This window comes from Euleptes europaea, chromosome 14 (assembly GCF_029931775.1).
Source record: "Euleptes europaea isolate rEulEur1 chromosome 14, rEulEur1.hap1, whole genome shotgun sequence".
NCBI classification, from domain to species: Eukaryota; Metazoa; Chordata; class Lepidosauria; order Squamata; family Sphaerodactylidae; genus Euleptes; species Euleptes europaea.
The window spans coordinates 42,323,240-42,341,487 of NC_079325.1; the positions used below are offsets into that span (position 1 = coordinate 42,323,240).

Genomic DNA, 18,248 nt, shown 5'->3' on the forward strand with positions numbered 1-18,248 from the left:
GAGATCAGTTCCCTTGGAGAAAATGGCTGCTTTGGCCATTGGACTCTATGGCATTGAAGTCCCTCCTCTCCCCAAACCCCGCCCTCCTCAGGCTCCACCCCAAAAACCTCCTGCCAGTGGCAAAGAGGGACCTGGCAACCCTAGTCCCAGGGGGTGCTCAGGAGTGGGCAAGGGACTATGATGGGCTCTCTCTGCCACCCATTCCTGCCCCTCTTGCTGTGTGGAGAGGTGAATGACCGAAGGAGCCTGCTGTCGCGTCCAAAATATTAAATGACTTTTCCCTGCATTATGCTTGCATGATAGGGGCTATTAGAGTGAGATGTAGCTGGCCCGAAAAGGCTGAGCTAGGTTTGTGTTAAACTCTTTCTTTTATCCCTTAGAAGCTCCTTGATCCATCGATCTTGAGCAGCAAAGTTTTGAATCTAATATTTGGGGGATATAAGTACTGAGATACATTTTGCCACTGCCAGGGTAGCCTTGGGATCCCTGTCACTTAATTTAAAAAGCCAGCTGGGTGCCTCTAGGAAGCCCACAAACAAGACGACTTTCTGTCTCCTGGAGTTACTTGCCTCACAGAGTTCATTGAGGATAAAATGAGGGAGGGGAGAAAACTTTTATGTTTTCATTGGAGAACGAAGGCAATAAATTGGGGACTTTCTTTGTTTCCTGTCAAAATTGAAATATTGATTGGGAGGAGTGGGGCGTTGACAGCTGGTTATGCTTGTCCTTGAGTTTTTTTCCTGGGTTCTGTCAGAATCCCAACCCCTGATCAAAAAATAACTTCAGGACTAGTTAAAAAAAAACACCAAGGTTGACTGAGGAAGTATCCTTATTTTAGTTGATTGTCATGGCAGGATGACGGCTTTTGCCCTAAGGATTTTGGGACAAGTTAGCACATATACTTCTGTTGAGCAGGCTTCTGTGTGCAATTCTCTGACATGGATGATTGACTACTGTCAAATGGATGACGGATCTTTCAGAGAGATTTCAAGTTACCAGCCAGTAAAACTACAGGTATGAAAATTGGCTGCTTGTTTTCACATTTTTGCAGAATGGATGGCCCCCAGCTTATGCCATAAAAGCCCGAACCGCAATGTATCCCTTACTCATTCATGACTCTTTATTGCTCTTGCAGGCCTCTTTTGGGGGAGGGGGCAACAGAGAGGCTGTGGTGGCTAGAAGGCATTGATTCCCTCCAGTGGAGGAGATAGACTTGCCCACGCAAAGATTAATGCACAGGAAAGTGTTACTTCCATTGAAGTGAAACTTGCCTGTCCAGAAGCTCCACATATGCGGGGGTAGTATTTTTTACCTGTCCTTTGACTTTTTCTTATTTTTTAAAGGGTACGTTGCCTAAAGAAGAGCGAGAAAAGACTTTATATCTCACGGCATTCTCTTTGATTGGATTTGAAAAGGCAATCAACTTGTGCCCGCTCCAGGTGAGTGTGACCCATCCTTCTTCTGATTAGCATCTCTATTGCCATGTTTTTTGTACTGCTCTATAAATTCATCTAGAAGAGGAGGAAGAAGAAGAGATAGGTTTTTTTATGCCGACTTTCTCTACCACTTAAGGAAGAATCAAACCGGCTTACAATCACCTTCCCTTCCCCTCCCCACAACAGACACCCCCTGTGAGATAGATGGGGCTTCATGTGGAGGAGTGGTAGGGTTGCCAGGTCCCTTTTCGCCACCGACGGGAGATTTTTGGGGCGGAGCCTGAGGAGGGTGGGGTTTGGGGAGGGGAGGGACTTCAATGCCATAGAGTTCAATTGCCAAAGCGGCCATTTTTCTCCAGGTGATCTGATCTCTATCGGCTGGAGAGCAGTTGAATTAGCAGGAGATCTCCTGCTACTATCTGGCAGTTGGCAACCCTAAGGAGTGGGGAATCAAACCTGGTTCTCCAGATCAGAGTCCACCACTCCAAACCATCATTCTCTTTTTAAAAAATAATAATTTTATTTTTATATATGGGGATACACAAAAAGAGAGGGGGGGAAAGGGGGGGAATCAAGCAAAAACAATATGTCAGTGTCCAAGTTTCAATATAATAATAAATAAGTACATCCATCTTCAACTTTAAATTTGCACTATTAAAATCTTGTATTGGTTATTAATTTATGGATCTTCTGGGTTACATATTAAAAAAAACAAAGAAATTGTGAGCACTAATTTATTGTTAATAATCTAATAGTGACTTATACAATGCAACTGTACATACCCTTTTTATATAATAAATTATGATTTAGATTATGATATGACTTTAGATTATGATACAAGCCACCGCTCTTAACAACTATGCCACACTGGCTCTCTAGTGTTGCTGTCCTGCACTTGGTTGCATTAAATGTTCTGAGATGCTGAAGAGGCGTGTGATTTTTCAAGCGCTCCATTTTGTGCCTGGTTATTTATACTTTGGATCGCTTATTATTTGGCCGCAGGAAATGAAAGCTCCAAACCTGTGAGTTAGCAATATGACAAACGTTTTCTGTTTGCCTTGACAGAAAGTCCAGGATGCTAAAAATAAAGCTGAAGATTACTTGCTACAGAATTTCCAGTCTGCACAAAGCACGTTTTCCTTGGCAATCGTTACTTATGCACTGACTCTTGCAAGATCCAACCAGGCTGGTGCACATGCAGCCTATGATGCTCTGAAAAGGGAAGCCTTTGTGAAAGGTAAAGCTTTTCAGTTGATGGCTGGTTGTCCTATCCCCCCCACAGCCCCCTGGTAATGACAACATGGAATAAAGTCAAGAGAAAATACCTCTTGATAAAATGGGTAATAGTTATCTACAAAAACGGTAGAGTAGAGAGGGTGGAAAAGCTAAAATGACTAAACTGAGGCTGTCGTATTTTGGTCACATTATGAGAAGACAAGAGTCACTGGAAAAGACAATCATGCTAGGAAAAGTTGAGGGCAGCAGGAAAAGAGGAAGACCTAACAAGAGATGGATTGACTGTATAAAGGAAGCCACGGCCCTCAATTTGCAAGATCTGAGCAAGGCTGTTAAGGATAGGATGTTTTGAAGGACATTGATTCATAGGGTCGCCATGAGTTGGAAGCTACGTGACAGCACTTAGCACACACACACAGAGGGTACTTTGCAATGATGTCTTTCTCAGATGCCCTGTGTCAAGATCCTCTTCCTGGAGCAAGTTGCCTGCACAGGTTCTTACTTGCCTGGTTCTGCCCTGCTGTGACTCCCTCCTCTTTCCTCTTCCTTTCTAGTAAACCCTTTGTATCGCTTCTGGAAAGATTCTTCCAACAAAGTCGACCCACTTGCTCCTTCTGAGGGCAGTGCCAAGATGGTCGAAACCACCGCATATGCCTTGCTCTCCACTCTGCTGCATGGTGACCAAGCCTATGCAAACCCAATTGTCCGGTGGTTGTCAGAACAGCAGCGATATGGTGGAGGTTTTTATTCTACACAGGTACTTAAAAATAAACCATGCAGAAACTTGATGGTGGGAATGCTTCACTGCGCATTGCACCCAGCTCAGCTTAGAGTTAAAACCAGAGTTCTGGTTTTAAACAAGGAAGGTTGCGGTATTTCCAGCATACTGTCCAGCTGAAGCGCTTTGCAATCAGAGGGTTTAAGCGCTCATAATTGCACCTAGTTCTATTCTGCATTATGTCCCTCCACGTAACCTGTGTCCACTTTTCACCCCACCCCTTTATTGTGGTCTTTGGTTACTTTAGATTCATACATACCTTCTGTATCTTAGGTCTGCCATCTCTTTCCCATCATGTTCTTTTCTTTTTCAAGCTCCCATGACCCAAAGGTCTTGAGCCTTTATTTCTTTAAGGAAAATATGATGGTGAGATACTTGGGCCACCACCAGTGTTATTCTTGGATCTCTATCCACCAGCAGAAAGGGGACTATTTTCTCTTTTGTTACGGTGGCAGGTAATGTAATTAAAATAGGGGTAATCCATTGATTGCGATAAGAATTGTATTGGGGACATTCCAACTTCAAATGAAGTAGTGTGTCAACTCTCTTCAGATAACATGGGCAAAGTCTATCTGAATAAGGTAAGTTATCATATCTTCCATTTAACACCACCGAAGGAGCAGCGTTCAAACGAGCGAGCATAAAAGCTCTGCGGTAACAAGGGACTGTTAGATTGCTAAAATAAGCTGGGGTTCGCAGAGATGGAAGGATACCCAAAAATTGGGTAGCGCATACTCTCCACGCATTATAGAGCTGGAATAATCTCATTTTTTAATAGAATTCTTGATGGTTAATATGGATTCTCTTTTCCCATACTTAATAAGGTATCCTTAGATAGGCCTAGGTATGATAATTTCTCATCAGTTTCTTGCATTCCAGCAGGAGCAAAACTGGTCTTGATTTAGTTTGCAGATAAGGCCATCCCCATCATGTTCTGTTGCAGTCCTTCTCCTGAAGTGGTACCCCGTTTGACAAATGCCTTCAGCACATACAAATCCAAATCAGGAAGGCATGCCGGGATATGCTTTTGGCAGCTGCTCTCTAGCTCTGGAATTTCCTTCTCCAGAGTCTTGTTGAAGTCTGAGACTGGATGTCTACTAGTATTTAGACAGCACTTAGTGGTCAGGGATAAATATAGGGTCTTTTGGTTGCATGTTTAATAAGTGTTCGGTTGTGTGTCTCGCATATTTTAGCATGGTTCTGTTTACAATGGATTTAATGAAGAAAATCCTAGTTCTTAAGAAATGGGGTAAGGGCAGGGTTGTGAATTTGATTTGCAAAGAAGAGGCAATGCATTGTTTCTTTTTTCTTTATTTAAGTAAAAGTGCCACGCTAAAAAATCAACTGAGTGGCATTTTGTTTTTGTCAGAACGCATACAGAAGTGGCTCAACAACTTTGTCCTTTTAGGACATCATCACCTGCATATTTGTAGACCATGTCCCCAGTGTAAAGCCTCTTACCATTACAGATTCCTTTCTGTAAACAGAAAAGCACTGGGGACATAAAACAACCCATTGAAAGAGTTTAGTGCTAAACTTTTCTTTCTTTCATTATTTTTTTTTACTGAGAGCAATAAAATATGAACATTAAATAAGCTGCCTGAATTTAGGGGACAACCAAGCTATACATTATATCTATCTATCTATCTATCTATCTATCTATCTATCTATCTATCTATCTATCTATCCACACACACACAAGAAATAAAAATTTTATTGCACACCCAGAGTTATGGGTGCTGTTGCATGCTACCTTCTGAAGTTCAGAATACTTCTTATAGAAGAAGAAAAGAAGAGTTGGTTTTTATACCTTACTTTTCTGTACCACAAGGAGTCTCAAAGTGGCTTACAATTGCCTTCCTCCCCCCCCCCCACACACACCTTGTGAAGTAGGTGGGGATGAGAGAGTTCGGAGAGAACTGTGACTGGCCCAAGATCACCCAGTAGGGTTCATGTGGAGGAGTGGGGAATCGAACCCGGTTTTCCAGATTAGAGTCCGCTGCTCTTAACCACTATACCATGCTGGGCGAGGGGGCGCTGAGGCTGTGAGAACACGTGCCTAAGCCATCCAGAGCCATCCACTTGTTACAGCTCAGCAAGGATTTGAATCTGAGCTTCCCACATCTGAGCGCTTTAGCCTTTTCATCAGGTCCCTCATCCTTGCTGAGCTGTATTGAATGAATTTATTTACAGCAATAGTCAGCACAACTCATCCAATTGCAACCTACAAAAGGGTAAGATATCTCTTGTTTAAGAATATTGGAATTAAAAAAAACAGTTAAAACCAATAAATTACCAGTTAAAATTAACCAACCCCAATGTTAACCTTATTAGTCTTATACGAATCTTAATTGCAGCAGAGCAGAATCTGGCAACTTGAGAGAGACAACAAGCGTCCCAGTCCCAAAGTAGAAATTTCATTTCATCTTCCGCCAAGCCGTACTCCATTAAATTAATAAGAGGGTGAATCAGCTTGTGCTGAATACCCTCGTAATGGCTGCACCTTAGAAGGACATGATTTATATTTTCGATCTCTCCTGCACTGCACGTGTACTCCCATTGTTCTCTTGGCAACTTCCTAAATTTCCCCTCCAGTACTGCTGAGGGTAGAGCAGATCCTCTCATGGGGGGGGGGGGGAGGTCAAAGCTCTCCTATGCTTGTTTAGTTCTAGCGTTGGGTCAGCGTAGCCTAGCGGTTCCTTCGCATCTGCATCAGTTGTTCTAGCGTAAATAAATACTGAGCCGGGACCAGACAATAGCGTACACTAGGAGGAGCTAGGTAAGCCGGGGAGCAACTAAGATCTGCTTGTCTCTCTATGTCATGTATCCTTTGCTTCACCAAAGAGTTTGCATGTTCTCGACTGAGCTCTAAGAGGGACTGGGGAGATAAGCCTAACCTTTTGCTGAGCTGTATTAAGTTAGGTGAATAAATATTTTGGTTTTATGTTTTTAATGTATTTCACGCAATGTCTTTTGTCTATGTTTGTAAGCCACCTTGAGCTCTGTAAGGAAGAAAGGCGAGTAATAAATGATTTAAATAAATACAATCATATTGTCCAAGAAAAAAATTGTCTTGTTTATGCTTCTAATTTCCCCATTTCCTTTACTAAATTCAACAGGATACTATAAATGCTCTAGAAGCCCTAACGGAATATTCCATTCTCATTAAACGGCTGCCACTGGATATGAGCATCAAAGTGGCCTACAGGAATCATGGGGATTTTCACCATTACCGAGTTACTAAAAGCAATTACATAGGAAAGCCTGTGGAAGTGAGTGGATTAACTATAAACAATTTGAACTTTCTATCTGTCTGTCTGTCTGTCTGTCTACCTCTCTCTTTATATATAAATAAAAGAGGGATGCTTTTAAGTGCTCTTTTTGTTTCTGAACAGTGCTGTTTAGTTTGTCACAACTTTAGGAGCTTAACTTCAGATCATAATGGTCTGTATTAATGTCAGTTTCCATCATGTCTGTACATTTTTAGGCACCCTTGTATGATGACCTAGAGGTGCGCACAGGTAGCAACACCGGATTAGCAACCGTGAATGTAAGTAAGCAGAGCATCTCGGGCTGTTCCCTTCTCATGCATCTGATTACCTGCAATATTGTCATGCGTTCAGGCAAATAGCTGCGTGAACCCAGCCTGAAGCCAAAGGAATTTCAATTTGATTTCTCTTTTGGACATGTGCAGGTGAGGAGCGTGTATTATAAAGTCAGTACTTCTGAAGACACTTGTAACTTTGAGCTGAAGATAGAAGTGAAGTCACCAGATGGTAAGGAAGTGTAAGGTTCCGCTGCAGTCGGGTCTGAGTCCGGAGCTGTCTCACCTTCCATGGTTGCTTTTTTTGGGCACGTGTCCCAGGGTAGAGTCTCAGAATAGAGTGTGTGTGTGTGTGTGTGGGGGGGTCTCTTCACCTGATTGCTACACTCTGCGCTGCTAATTACCTATTTTCACCTACATCTGCTGCAGGCTTTGATGGCTCAATAGGAGATACCGTTAATGTCACAATTTCCCCCATATTTGTATTTGAATGACACAACAATTCCCTTTGTAAACTGCCTAAATGATGGCGTTTGGAGGATGATAAGTTCTTTTTAGAATCCAGTTTTGAACTACAGGATTCAATTTTTAAAACAATTAAAAGCTCAGTCTGTTGAACCAGTTCATTTTCTTAGGTTGGATATACAGAACAGGGATGTACTGCAACCAATTAGCTTATTTACTGGGCTGCTGATGCTGAAGAGTTGACTGTAAACCATTCCTTCAGGTCCACCTGCAGAAGAAGAAAATGGCCATTCAGAACACAGGCAGCCTAATGGACCCAGGCGATTGGTGGCCTGTGCAAAGTAAGTTGGGTTGATGTTGCTATATGTTCGTTGTTGAAGAGGTCAGAAAAATGTACCTTATTTTAGGCAGTTCATTTTTTACAGCAGCATTTCAGCGCACTTCACTCATTCTTGCTTAGACCTCTGCCCCCTCCTTCATAGCTGATGTTTCTCACCAGGATCTTGGTGAGCTCCTAATTGTGCACCGTAGATTTTCGTAGATTAATATGCCTTGGGAGCCAGAGAGAACAGTGGATACTTTGGAGAAACTAAGAATTTTGTCAAGTTACAAAGCTAGACAATACAATGGCCTGATGCACATGTAATATTCCTGATCTCCTAACCATGTGGCATCTTATGTTTGCCTCCTTTCTTCACTCTGCAAATTCACCTTCCCTTCCCTGCAACTTTGGTTCATATCTTAAAGATAACCACATTCAGTTTTAACAAGTTTGCAAACCCGCTTCAAACAATGTTTGCAGACTCTGGTATGAAGTTAATCATTATTAGCGTTAACGGTGATGCAGACCTCTTTCACACATGCCGAATAACGCACTTTCATTCCACTTTCAATGCACTTTGCAGCTGGATTTTACTGTATGAAATGGCAAAATCCACTTGCAAACAATTGCTAAAGTGTATTCCAAGTGGAGTGAAAGTGCATTATTCAGCATGGGTGTTATCGCCAAAAAGAGAAGAGTCGGGGGAGTTGTGGAGGATGGGAACACAAGCACATGATTCATTCCTAGTCTCCTAGCGATGGTCAGGAGACTGGGAATTTTTACCAGACCAGAGTGGAATGTCCATTCCGTTAAAAAAAAAAAAAAACTTCAGCATTTCTCCTTGGACCATTTGTATTCCTGTTCTACAGCCATTAAAGTGATAAAAAATCTCTATCACAGTCATTTGAATCTCTGTCACATCTAGTACCACTATTTTAATGACCAGGCAGATTCTGTGACTTCATTCCATGTACATTAGGAGAAGATGAACTATGCTGAAGTTTGGTTACAAGAATGGCAATCCTTGTGAAGAGCCATAAGGCCTGTATTCTGTGATAGATAGATTACAGATAGATGGAACATAAATCTGGATTTGAACCCAGTCACCTGGGGATCCAAAAGTCTTCCATCCTTCTTAAAAATATCCACTGGCTTAATCTTTTTAAATAGCTATGGTCATTGTATCATTACATTGTGTGTAAAATGCCGTTAAGTCGCAGCCCGTAGGGTTTTCAAGGCAAGAGACGAACCGAGGTGGTTTGCCATTGCCTTCCTCTGCATAAGGACCCTGGTATTCCTTGGTGGCCTCCCATCCAAGTACTAACCAGGGCTGACCCTGCTTAGCTTCCAAGATCTAATGAGATTGGACTAGCCAGGGCCATCCAGGTCAGGGCAGATCATGTATGGGATGGGGACAAAGGAGACCCTTTTAAAGAACTGAAAGTTCTAAGTCAGTAAAATTCACACCTGATAAATTAACTACTGATGAGTTTTTAATATCTTTTTTCCTGGGACCCATTTTGTGATCTTGTGGTTTGTCTGTTTCCAAGGAACCCCTGCGTTAGTCTGAAAAACCATCGTACTACAATTAAACCAGCCCTACGTATTCTCTGTTCGGTTGTTGATTTCACTGATGCAAATTCCATCAAGATGAAGTCAGTTTTACAGTGCTATAAATAAAGTTAGAGGCATGTGGGAAACTGTACCGGAAAGATGGTTATATTCTCACATTGATCCAATTGGCAGTTGTCCTATTTAAACTTGTCTTTAAACTCTGGATAGGTACAAGCCTAGCCGGCTAGAACCACGGTCTGCTTCCTCCCATGCTGTGATGGACATATCATTGGTTAGCGGATTGGATGCAAACACAGAAGATTTATCTATTGCAAGTATCAAACTCTGGATTACTAAATCATGGGTGCCAGAAATTGGGGGGGGGGACACTAAAGATGATGTCATTATATCATGTGGGGACGGGCTTCTCCAGTGCTGGCCCCATAGAAAAGAGGCTGCTGTCTTCCTCACAAACACTTTTCAGTTTATTCATCATATTTGACATCCCAGCCTTTCTCCAAGGAGCTCGAGGTGGAACATATCATGTTGTTCCCTTTTATCCCAATGACCCCGAGAGAGTAACCTGCCAAGGGGTGCTTCATGGACCAGCAGGGATTTGAACCCAATTCTCTCCAGCCTTTATAGTTCCATCTAGATATTTTTATCCCTTCCTTTCTCCAGGGGACTCCAGGATGGTATGCATGCTTCCCTCTTCCCCATTTCTGTCTTTACAATAACTCTGTGAGGTAGGCTATGGTTAGAGTGGCCCCAGCTCACCCAACTACCTTCTATGGCAGAGTGGAGATTTGAACCTAGGTCTCCCAGATCCAAGTCCAGCAATCTAACTGCTACACCACATTGTCTCTTTGTGTCTTCTTCTAGTGCCCCTTTCCACACATTAACCATTTCTTACAAACCCTGCCACACAAAACTTTTAAGAACAGTGCTTTTGTTTCTGTCTTATTCCAGCACACACACACACCTTTTGCTCCCCAAATAATACTTGACATAGTGGAGACACCATGTTGGTTTGAACTTGGGTCTGTTAACAGCCAGATTTTAAAAAAAGAAGAGTTGGTTTTTTACTTGCCGACTTTCTCTACCACTTAAGGGAGAATCAAACCGGCTTACAATTACCTTCCTTTCCCCTCCCCACAACAGACACTTTGTGAGGTATGTGGGGCTTAGAGAACTGTAACTAGCCCAAGGTCATCCAGCTGGCTTCATGTGGAGGAGTGGGGAATCCAACCCGGTTCTCCAAATTAGAGTCCACCGCTCCAAACCACCGCTCTTAACCACTACACCACACTGGTGTAGAAGGAGATGTGTCTGATATGTAGAGTAAAAGGGACAAAAGATGAGGAGAATGGAATATTCCCCTCCCCCACTTCTTGTCTTTCTGTTTTTGCCCCAACCAATCTCCAGGCCTGTGTTGGAGGTCAGCAGAGGAGAAAAGCGCCAGTGGGATTGCGTGGGTGGGTGGGTGGGTGGGCAATTCATAGGGGGAACAAGCTGGTAAGATCAGACCCCTCTTTCTAGATGACTGGAGCATTTGGTGAATTTCTCCTTTTTTTTCCAGCTTGCAAATGGAGTGGATCGGCTGATAGCAAACTATGAGATAAAAGATGGACATGTAGTGGTGCAAGTAGATTCAGTAGGTCCCTTTTGATTCCTCGTGTGTTTTTTTTTCTTCTGTTACATGATCTTTTGAGCTTTTCTTTGACTGTAATAAATCATTCATTCGTATTACATGATGTTTCAGGAATTGCAGATGATTTCACAACAGTTTCACAACCTGGGTTGTATATATACTGTGCACTAGAATAAAGTTATTGCACTTTGTGTTGGACTTTAAATTGCTTGGGAAGCCCAGCTGGGCTGCAAAGCAAAGTGAATTCTACTCCCAGAATGTTTTAATAGAATCATAGAGTTGGAAGGGACCACCAGGGTTGTCTAGTCCAACCCCCTGCACAATGAAGGAAATTCTGAACTACCTCCCCGCCACACCCCCAGTGAACCATACTTCATGCCCAGAAGATGGCCAAGGTGCCCTCCCTCTCATGAGCTGCCTAAGGTCATAGAATCAGCATTGCTGACAGATGGCCATTTAGCCTCTGCTTAAAACCCTCCAGGGAAGGAGAGCTGGCTGAATCCTGGCTGAAACAGGGAATAAAGGAGGCTAAAGCGACCATGCGTTTTCGCCCATAGAAACCTTAATCTCCCTTGACCACAACTTCTGAGAATCCAGCAAGCATGGCAACATGCTTTCAAGCCCAGCTTTTTAATCATAAGGACTAGACACCACTCCGAGCCTGGCTTCGGCCAGGAAAGGGCGGCCTATAAATCAAACAAAGAAATTAAATGAACTCGTTTTTATAAAAATTGCGTAGTACAAATGCTGAGATATTTAGGATGCTGAATTTGGTCCTCTGTATTAAATTCTGTTTTTGCAGCAAATGAGGGAATGTAGAGTCTCTGCTTTGTGCCATCTCTTTGCCACATGATAACGGCACCTTGACACAACCAACAAATGCAGCAGGCCTGTATTCTGAGTTGTGCTGAGCTCATGCTGACCCTCAGCTGGAATGGCAGCTGATCCATTAAACAAATCAGAACTTTTGGGGCATTCAACATAAGGAGATTTTTTAAAAAGATCACTTTGCAAAGGGCAAACAGCTCTTGTGAATCCGCCTTAACTTGAACACTATTTTAACAGATTCCTGCCGGCGAATTCCTGTGCATAGGGTTTCGAGTGGCAGAGATTTTCAGTGTTGGAATGCCAAGCCCAGGAACCTTCACCGTGTATGAGTACCACACCCCTGGTAAGGAGACTATTCCTGCCCATTTCCTATCTTTGATTCCCACAAAGACCAAAAGCATTTCCTCAGATGAACACATGAAGCTGCTTTACACTGAATCAGACCCTTGGTCCATCAAAGTCACTATTGTCTACTCAGACTGGCAGCGGCTCTCCAGGGTCTCAGGCTGAGGTCTTTCACATCACATAACCTACTTGCCTAGTCCCTTTAACTGGAGATGCCGGGGATTGAACCTGGGACCTTCATTCCAAGCAGATGCTCTACCTCTGAGCCACAGCCCCTACTCTTGTTAACTTGTGAGTTCAGAACTTGTGAGTGACTGCCTTTCTGCATCAGAATACTAATTGTGGTGCATGCAGTTCATTTACATGGCCTTCTGTTGGATGCTATTCTAGATAGGCCAGCAGATTCGGCAAAGGGCTGTGTCAAAGATGCAGTCATGCCAAAACAGAGCAGGACATCTAAGATGCCCACAACCAGCAGGGCTGCTTCCTGTTGTATTTCCAGTTTGCCAGTGACTGTTTATTTGAGGGAAGCCCCTTTAGTGATTACCATGTCTGTGAATTCTGCGCCTGACTGTATTTGCTCTCACTTCCTGGCTTATGGCATGACTGACCACTATGCTTTGAAAAAATTTTTTAATACAGATTTTTATTTTCAACACAACATAAAACAAAACACACAACTTACGTACATTTTACATAGCTATGACAAGATATTTATCAGCTATACTTTGGAGGGATTCTCTAACAATTGATACATTCTACTATTCTAGAAAATTATTTGTGTGTCTAAAATATAGGCACACTACTGACCACTATGCTGTAGCTTTCTTCAAATAACCTTTTCCCTTTTTCTTCTCTACAGACAAACAGTGCACCATATTTTACAATCCCTATGGAGAAGACTCTCTCGTAAAACTCTGTGAAGGCAGTGAGTGCAAATGTATGGAAGGTAAGCATCCAGCCTGGTGTGATAAAACCTGTTTTTGTTTTGTTTTGTTTGGAAGCATGTTTTACTGAGCCACCAGTTGTGAAGGAAAGGATGCACCATTCACGCTGCTGGCTAATGACCCCTGGACACTCCCTCCTCAATCCCAGGGAGAACATCATGAGAAAGGGGATGCCAGTCCAGCCCCGGGTTTAGTTCCTACAAAGTCTGCTTAAGATGGCAGCCATTGTGTTTTCTGTCTTTCAAAATGGCTTAATGGTTTGTTTCAGTTTAGAAATTTATACTGTGCAATTCACACAGCCCGGCTTATTGTTTCAATGTGAAAGTGCTTCCTACTGCTAAGGGCAGTTTTCTCTGTATCATGTTGAGATAACTGCAATCAAATGTAAATTGGGGCCAAATCTTGTTTAAAGGACTTGCAGCACTGACTCGGTAACGATATTGGATATTGGATAAGGCAATTCAACTAGTGCTGTTGATTCGGTAAAAACTGAACCCAAATTTTACCAAATAATTGCAAATTTGGTAAAATTCGAGTTCAGGTTTACCGAGTCAGCAAAATCCGGAAGGTTGGCAAAGCTAGATTTGCCATTCCTGAAAAATCCGGATAAAAATCCGGCTTTTTCAGAAATGTCTTTCCGTGGCTCTTGTGGGGGCATTTTTGCAGGTAGAGGCCCCATATTTTCAGGGTAGCTATAAGGGACTCTCCATGCAAGAACCCCCAAGTTTGGCAAAGATTGGGTCAGGGGGTCCAGAGTTATGGGGTCTGGAAGGGGTCACCCCATCCTCCTCCATGGAAATGCATTGGCAAAGTGGCTGTGACTCTTTAATCTGATATTTGCAATGTATCTCAATGGGGAAGCTGGGCTTTAAACGGTGGGTGGGAAAGTTCGCACGGTGCCTCCATAGAGATACAATGCGATACACTTTGTCTCTATGGAGGTGCGTGGTGAACTTTCCCACGGTTTAAAGCCCGGCTTCCCCATTGAGATACATTGCAAAGATCAGATTAAAGAGTCTAAACACAGCCACTTTGCCAATGCATTGCAATGGAGGAGGATGGGTTGACCCCTTCCAGACCCCATAACTCCGGACCCCCGACCCAACCTTTACCAAACTTGGGGGTTCTTGCAAGGAGAGCCCCTTTTAGCTACCCTGAAAATTTGGGACCTCTACCTGCAAAAATCCCCCCCCCCCAGGAGCCACAAAAAGCCATGAATGGGTTTAAATGGGTTTAAATGGCCAAATTATTTGGGAACCTGAATTTGAACCCGAATTCCTACCTTTACCGGTATAGGAAATTCGGCATTCGGGTTTTCCCGAATAAAAAAATGGCCAATAAATGCGAACCTGAATTTTAACGAATTTCTTTCCCAACTGCCCTAAATTCAACATCCAGTCGTCACGTGGTTTCACTTGCCAAGAGGAAAGCAAATCGAACCAAATCAAAACAATTCATGATTAAAATATTAAAGCAAATCAGTTTCCATGGAAGAAGGCCCATTTTACCCTGACCCAAAAAAAACAACTCTGTGGGGGTTGGACTAGATGAGGGGGTTAGACTAGCTGACCCTGGTGGTCCCCTCCAACTCTATGATTCTATGAAGTTAGGCTACAACTGTGTAATCCTAGGCAGAGCTGCATCCTTCTAAATCCATTGAAGTCAATGGGATTAGAAATGTACCACTCCAGTTAGGATTGCACTGTAAGTGATAAAGGTATTCCCTGTCTAATGTGCTTTATGGCTACATGGAACTCAGATGATTTTTTTGAAGAAGGTTTTTTCTGCTTTAATTGCTTTCCCATCTCATCAAACACAGCCGAATGCGGGCGCATCCAGATCAGATTGGATCCCTCCATGGGCATTCAGACCAGAACCGAAGCTGCGTGCCAGGATGACATTGCCTATGGTAAGAGTGCAACTGGTAGAATATACTTGGTGCAGAAAGCTAAAAAGCAGATCAGAACATGTCTGTTGAGGAACTAGAGGCACAGGTAAAGAAACTTCTTCATTGCTGCCTTCGCTAGAAAGTAAGAGGCCATGGAGACAGCGTGGGAACTCGAAACAAATCAAACAGAGGCATGTAAGCCACGCTTTAGAAGGAAGCCACAGGCCGGCAGCTGTAAGGTCTGCAGCTAGTGCTGGTGAACTCTGGACATTTTGTAGCTCTTTACAGGTTTCAGTGGGTTCAGGAAATACTTAAGAATTTCTAGGGTTGCTTTGCCATTAGGGGAAATAACAGGTAGACTTCAAGGGATCCCCTTTTCAAGTTGATTCTGCGATTGTAACTCAGGAGACCTAGACAACATTTTTGTAGGAAGTACAGTGCAGCCCATGAGAAACTGATGAATAGATACATTCCAAAATGGAGCCTTGATACTAAGCAAGAAATTGTAGTTAAGCTACTAGCAGATATTGATCCAAACATGTCCTTGGTGGTCACAGAATTTTTGCCTATGGCATTTAATGGTATTATCTTTTAAAATTGTAATCTATATTTTTAGTTATTTAAAATATGAAAACTGAAATGAATGTTATATATGGTCTTAGACATTTTGTGGTTTTATATGTATTTTATTCTTTTTGCTTGTGACTTGTTGGTCTTTGAGCAGTAAATAAATGGAATGGAATTTCTAGGGCACATTTCCTCAATTTTGGCTGTCCAGCTTCACTTCAAGAAAAAGATCACTTTCTGGCCTCACGAGGAGGGCTTCTCTGAGCCCTGCAACTCTTCTGTTCTAGCCAGGCTCAGCTCATGAAGGGCTCGGAGGGGACTGGATTTGAGCAGGAGTGGATGGCCCAGGCTAGCCTGATCTCGTCAGATCTCAGAAGCTAAGCAGGGTCAGCCCTGGTTAGTATTTGGATGGGAGACCACCAAGGAATACCAGGCTTGCTGTGCAGAGGAAGGCACTGGCAAACCACCTCTGTTAGTCTCTTGCCATGAAAACCCCGAAAGGGGTCACCATAAGTCCTCTGCGACTTGACGGCACTTTACCCACACACACAGCAGGTAGCAGGGTCAGCTTCTGCAGGACTCGGGAGAGCTCCCAGGGAAGGCAGACGTTGATCTGACAGGGTGTGTGTGTGCTAAGTACCGTCAAGTCGCTTCTGACTCATGCCAACCCTATGAATCAATGTCCTCCAAAACATCCTGTCGTTAACAGCCTTGCTCAGATCTTGCAAACTGAGGGCAGTGGCTTTTTAAATAATAAGTTAATAATAAGTTAATGTGGCACGTTGCCCTTACGCACCCAAAAGGTTGCTTTTAAAACGGGCGAGCCCTCAGTATAGCCTACCATTCTTTCTTACTTTGCAAGTCACTGTTCTGAGGGTGCCTTCTTGGGGGATGGGGGGGGTAATTGTATTGCACCCATGCATTGGAGGTGATTGAATGATCCCAGAACGAACAGTGCAAGGACTCAGCAAGAATGATTAGAAGGGGGCAGACTAGTAAATCATGCAGAGACACAGTAAGCAGCCTCCTTGGTGAATGGATGCTCTGGGCTCATAGGAGCCTTTAAGTAATCAGTTTATTTCACTTCAGTTCTCTTGCTAGGGTGCCCTGACACACGGTTTGGAAATCACTGGGTTCAGGGACTGTGAAACCTTCTGAGCAGATGATCCAGGCTTGAGATCATGATCACAAGAGTCACAAAAACACCCGTCTTTGCTCAAGCAGGAAGCAAAGCTTACCTCCCAACTGATTTAAGAATGAAAGGTCTTTTTCAGAACCTGACTTTAATGCACATTGTTTTTCCTCCCCTCTAGTCTATAAAGTGAACATCTTGTCGTCCAGTGAAGAAGGCAGCTTTGTTAAATATACTGCAACTCTACTGGATCTCTATAAAAGGGGTGAGAACATTTGCCATGTAGCACTGGATTATTCCATCTATATAAGATCATAAGGATTGCCTTGTTGGGTCACCCCAAGGGTCCCTGTAGTCCAATATCTTGTCTCCAAGGGTAGGACTAGGGTTACCAACACTGTGTGTGTGTGTGTTAAGTGCCGTCAAGTCACTTCCGATTCATGGCGACCCTATGAATGAAAGTCCTCCAAAATGTCCTATCTTTGACAGCCTTGCTCAGGTCTTGCAAATTGAAGGCTGTGGCTTCCTTTATTGAGTCCATCCATCTCTTGTTAGGTCTTCCTCTTTTCTGCTGCCCTCAACTTTTCCTAGCCTGACTGTCTTTTCCAGTGACTCTTGTCGTCTCATGACGTGACCAAAATACGATAGCCGCAGTTTAGTCATTTTAGCTTTTAGGGTCAGTTCAGGCTTGATTTGATCTATAACCCACTGATTTGTTTTTTTGGCAGTCCACGGAATCTGTAACACTCTCCTCCAACACCACATTTCAAAGGAATCTATTTTTTTCCTATCAGCTTTCTTCACTGTCCAGCTTTCACACCCATACATAGTAATAGGGAATACGACGGCATGAATTAATCTAGTCTTGGTGGCCAGTGACACATCCTTACACTTAAGAATCTTTTCTAGCTCCTTCGTGGCTGCCCTTCCCAGTCTCAATCTCCTTCTGATTTCTTGGCTGCAGTCTCCCTTTTGGTTGATGGTGGAGCCAAGGAATAGAAAGTCTTGAACAATTTCAATTTCCTCATTGTCAACCTTAAAGTTGTGTAATTCTCCTGAACCTTAAAGTTGTGTAATTCTCCTGTAGTCATTACTTTTGTTTTCTTGATGTTCAGCTGTAGTCCTGCTTTGGCACTTTCTCTTTTAACTTTCTGCCAGTAATTGAAAGGATGTGATGACATTTCTGGGTGATGCTCCAGGGTGCCTCCCTTAGTCTCTCTGGTCTATACCATAGAGACTATTGGAAATTCTAACAGTGCATTCCTAAGGAGAGTTACTCCAGTCTAAGCCTATTGAAATGAATAGGCTTAGACTGGAGTAACTCTCCTTAGGAATGCACTGTTAGAGTGTCACTACATGGAGGCCATTTCCCCCCTTCCCTCCTCAGTTCTGTAGGGGCAGGAAATTGGGGTTGGAGGCTGGTAATTCCTGCCCTGTACAGGTAGATAGGAGGCCTGGGCAGAGCATATTCCTGTAATAGAAGAAGAAGAGTTGGTTTATATATGCCGACTTTCTCTACCACTTAAGGAAGAATCAAAGCAGCTTACAATCACCT

At 43.1% G+C, this 18,248-nt stretch overlaps 1 protein-coding gene across 1 annotated transcript in view; it reads left to right on the forward strand.

Moving 5' to 3' along the window:
- Positions 1 to 18,248, forward strand: part of C5 (complement C5) — a 78,037-nt gene that overhangs the window by 56,487 nt on the left and 3,302 nt on the right. The window contains exons 26-39 of the mRNA XM_056860498.1: positions 855 to 1,014; positions 1,344 to 1,439; positions 2,502 to 2,673; positions 3,227 to 3,429; positions 6,570 to 6,722; positions 6,938 to 7,000; positions 7,145 to 7,226; positions 7,737 to 7,800; positions 9,564 to 9,666; positions 10,915 to 10,989; positions 12,052 to 12,157; positions 13,022 to 13,108; positions 14,926 to 15,015; positions 16,875 to 16,958. Of these exons, the coding sequence (XP_056716476.1) occupies positions 855 to 1,014; positions 1,344 to 1,439; positions 2,502 to 2,673; positions 3,227 to 3,429; positions 6,570 to 6,722; positions 6,938 to 7,000; positions 7,145 to 7,226; positions 7,737 to 7,800; positions 9,564 to 9,666; positions 10,915 to 10,989; positions 12,052 to 12,157; positions 13,022 to 13,108; positions 14,926 to 15,015; positions 16,875 to 16,958 (1,538 nt within the window). The remainder of the gene's footprint in view (positions 1 to 854; positions 1,015 to 1,343; positions 1,440 to 2,501; positions 2,674 to 3,226; positions 3,430 to 6,569; positions 6,723 to 6,937; positions 7,001 to 7,144; positions 7,227 to 7,736; positions 7,801 to 9,563; positions 9,667 to 10,914; positions 10,990 to 12,051; positions 12,158 to 13,021; positions 13,109 to 14,925; positions 15,016 to 16,874; positions 16,959 to 18,248) is intronic.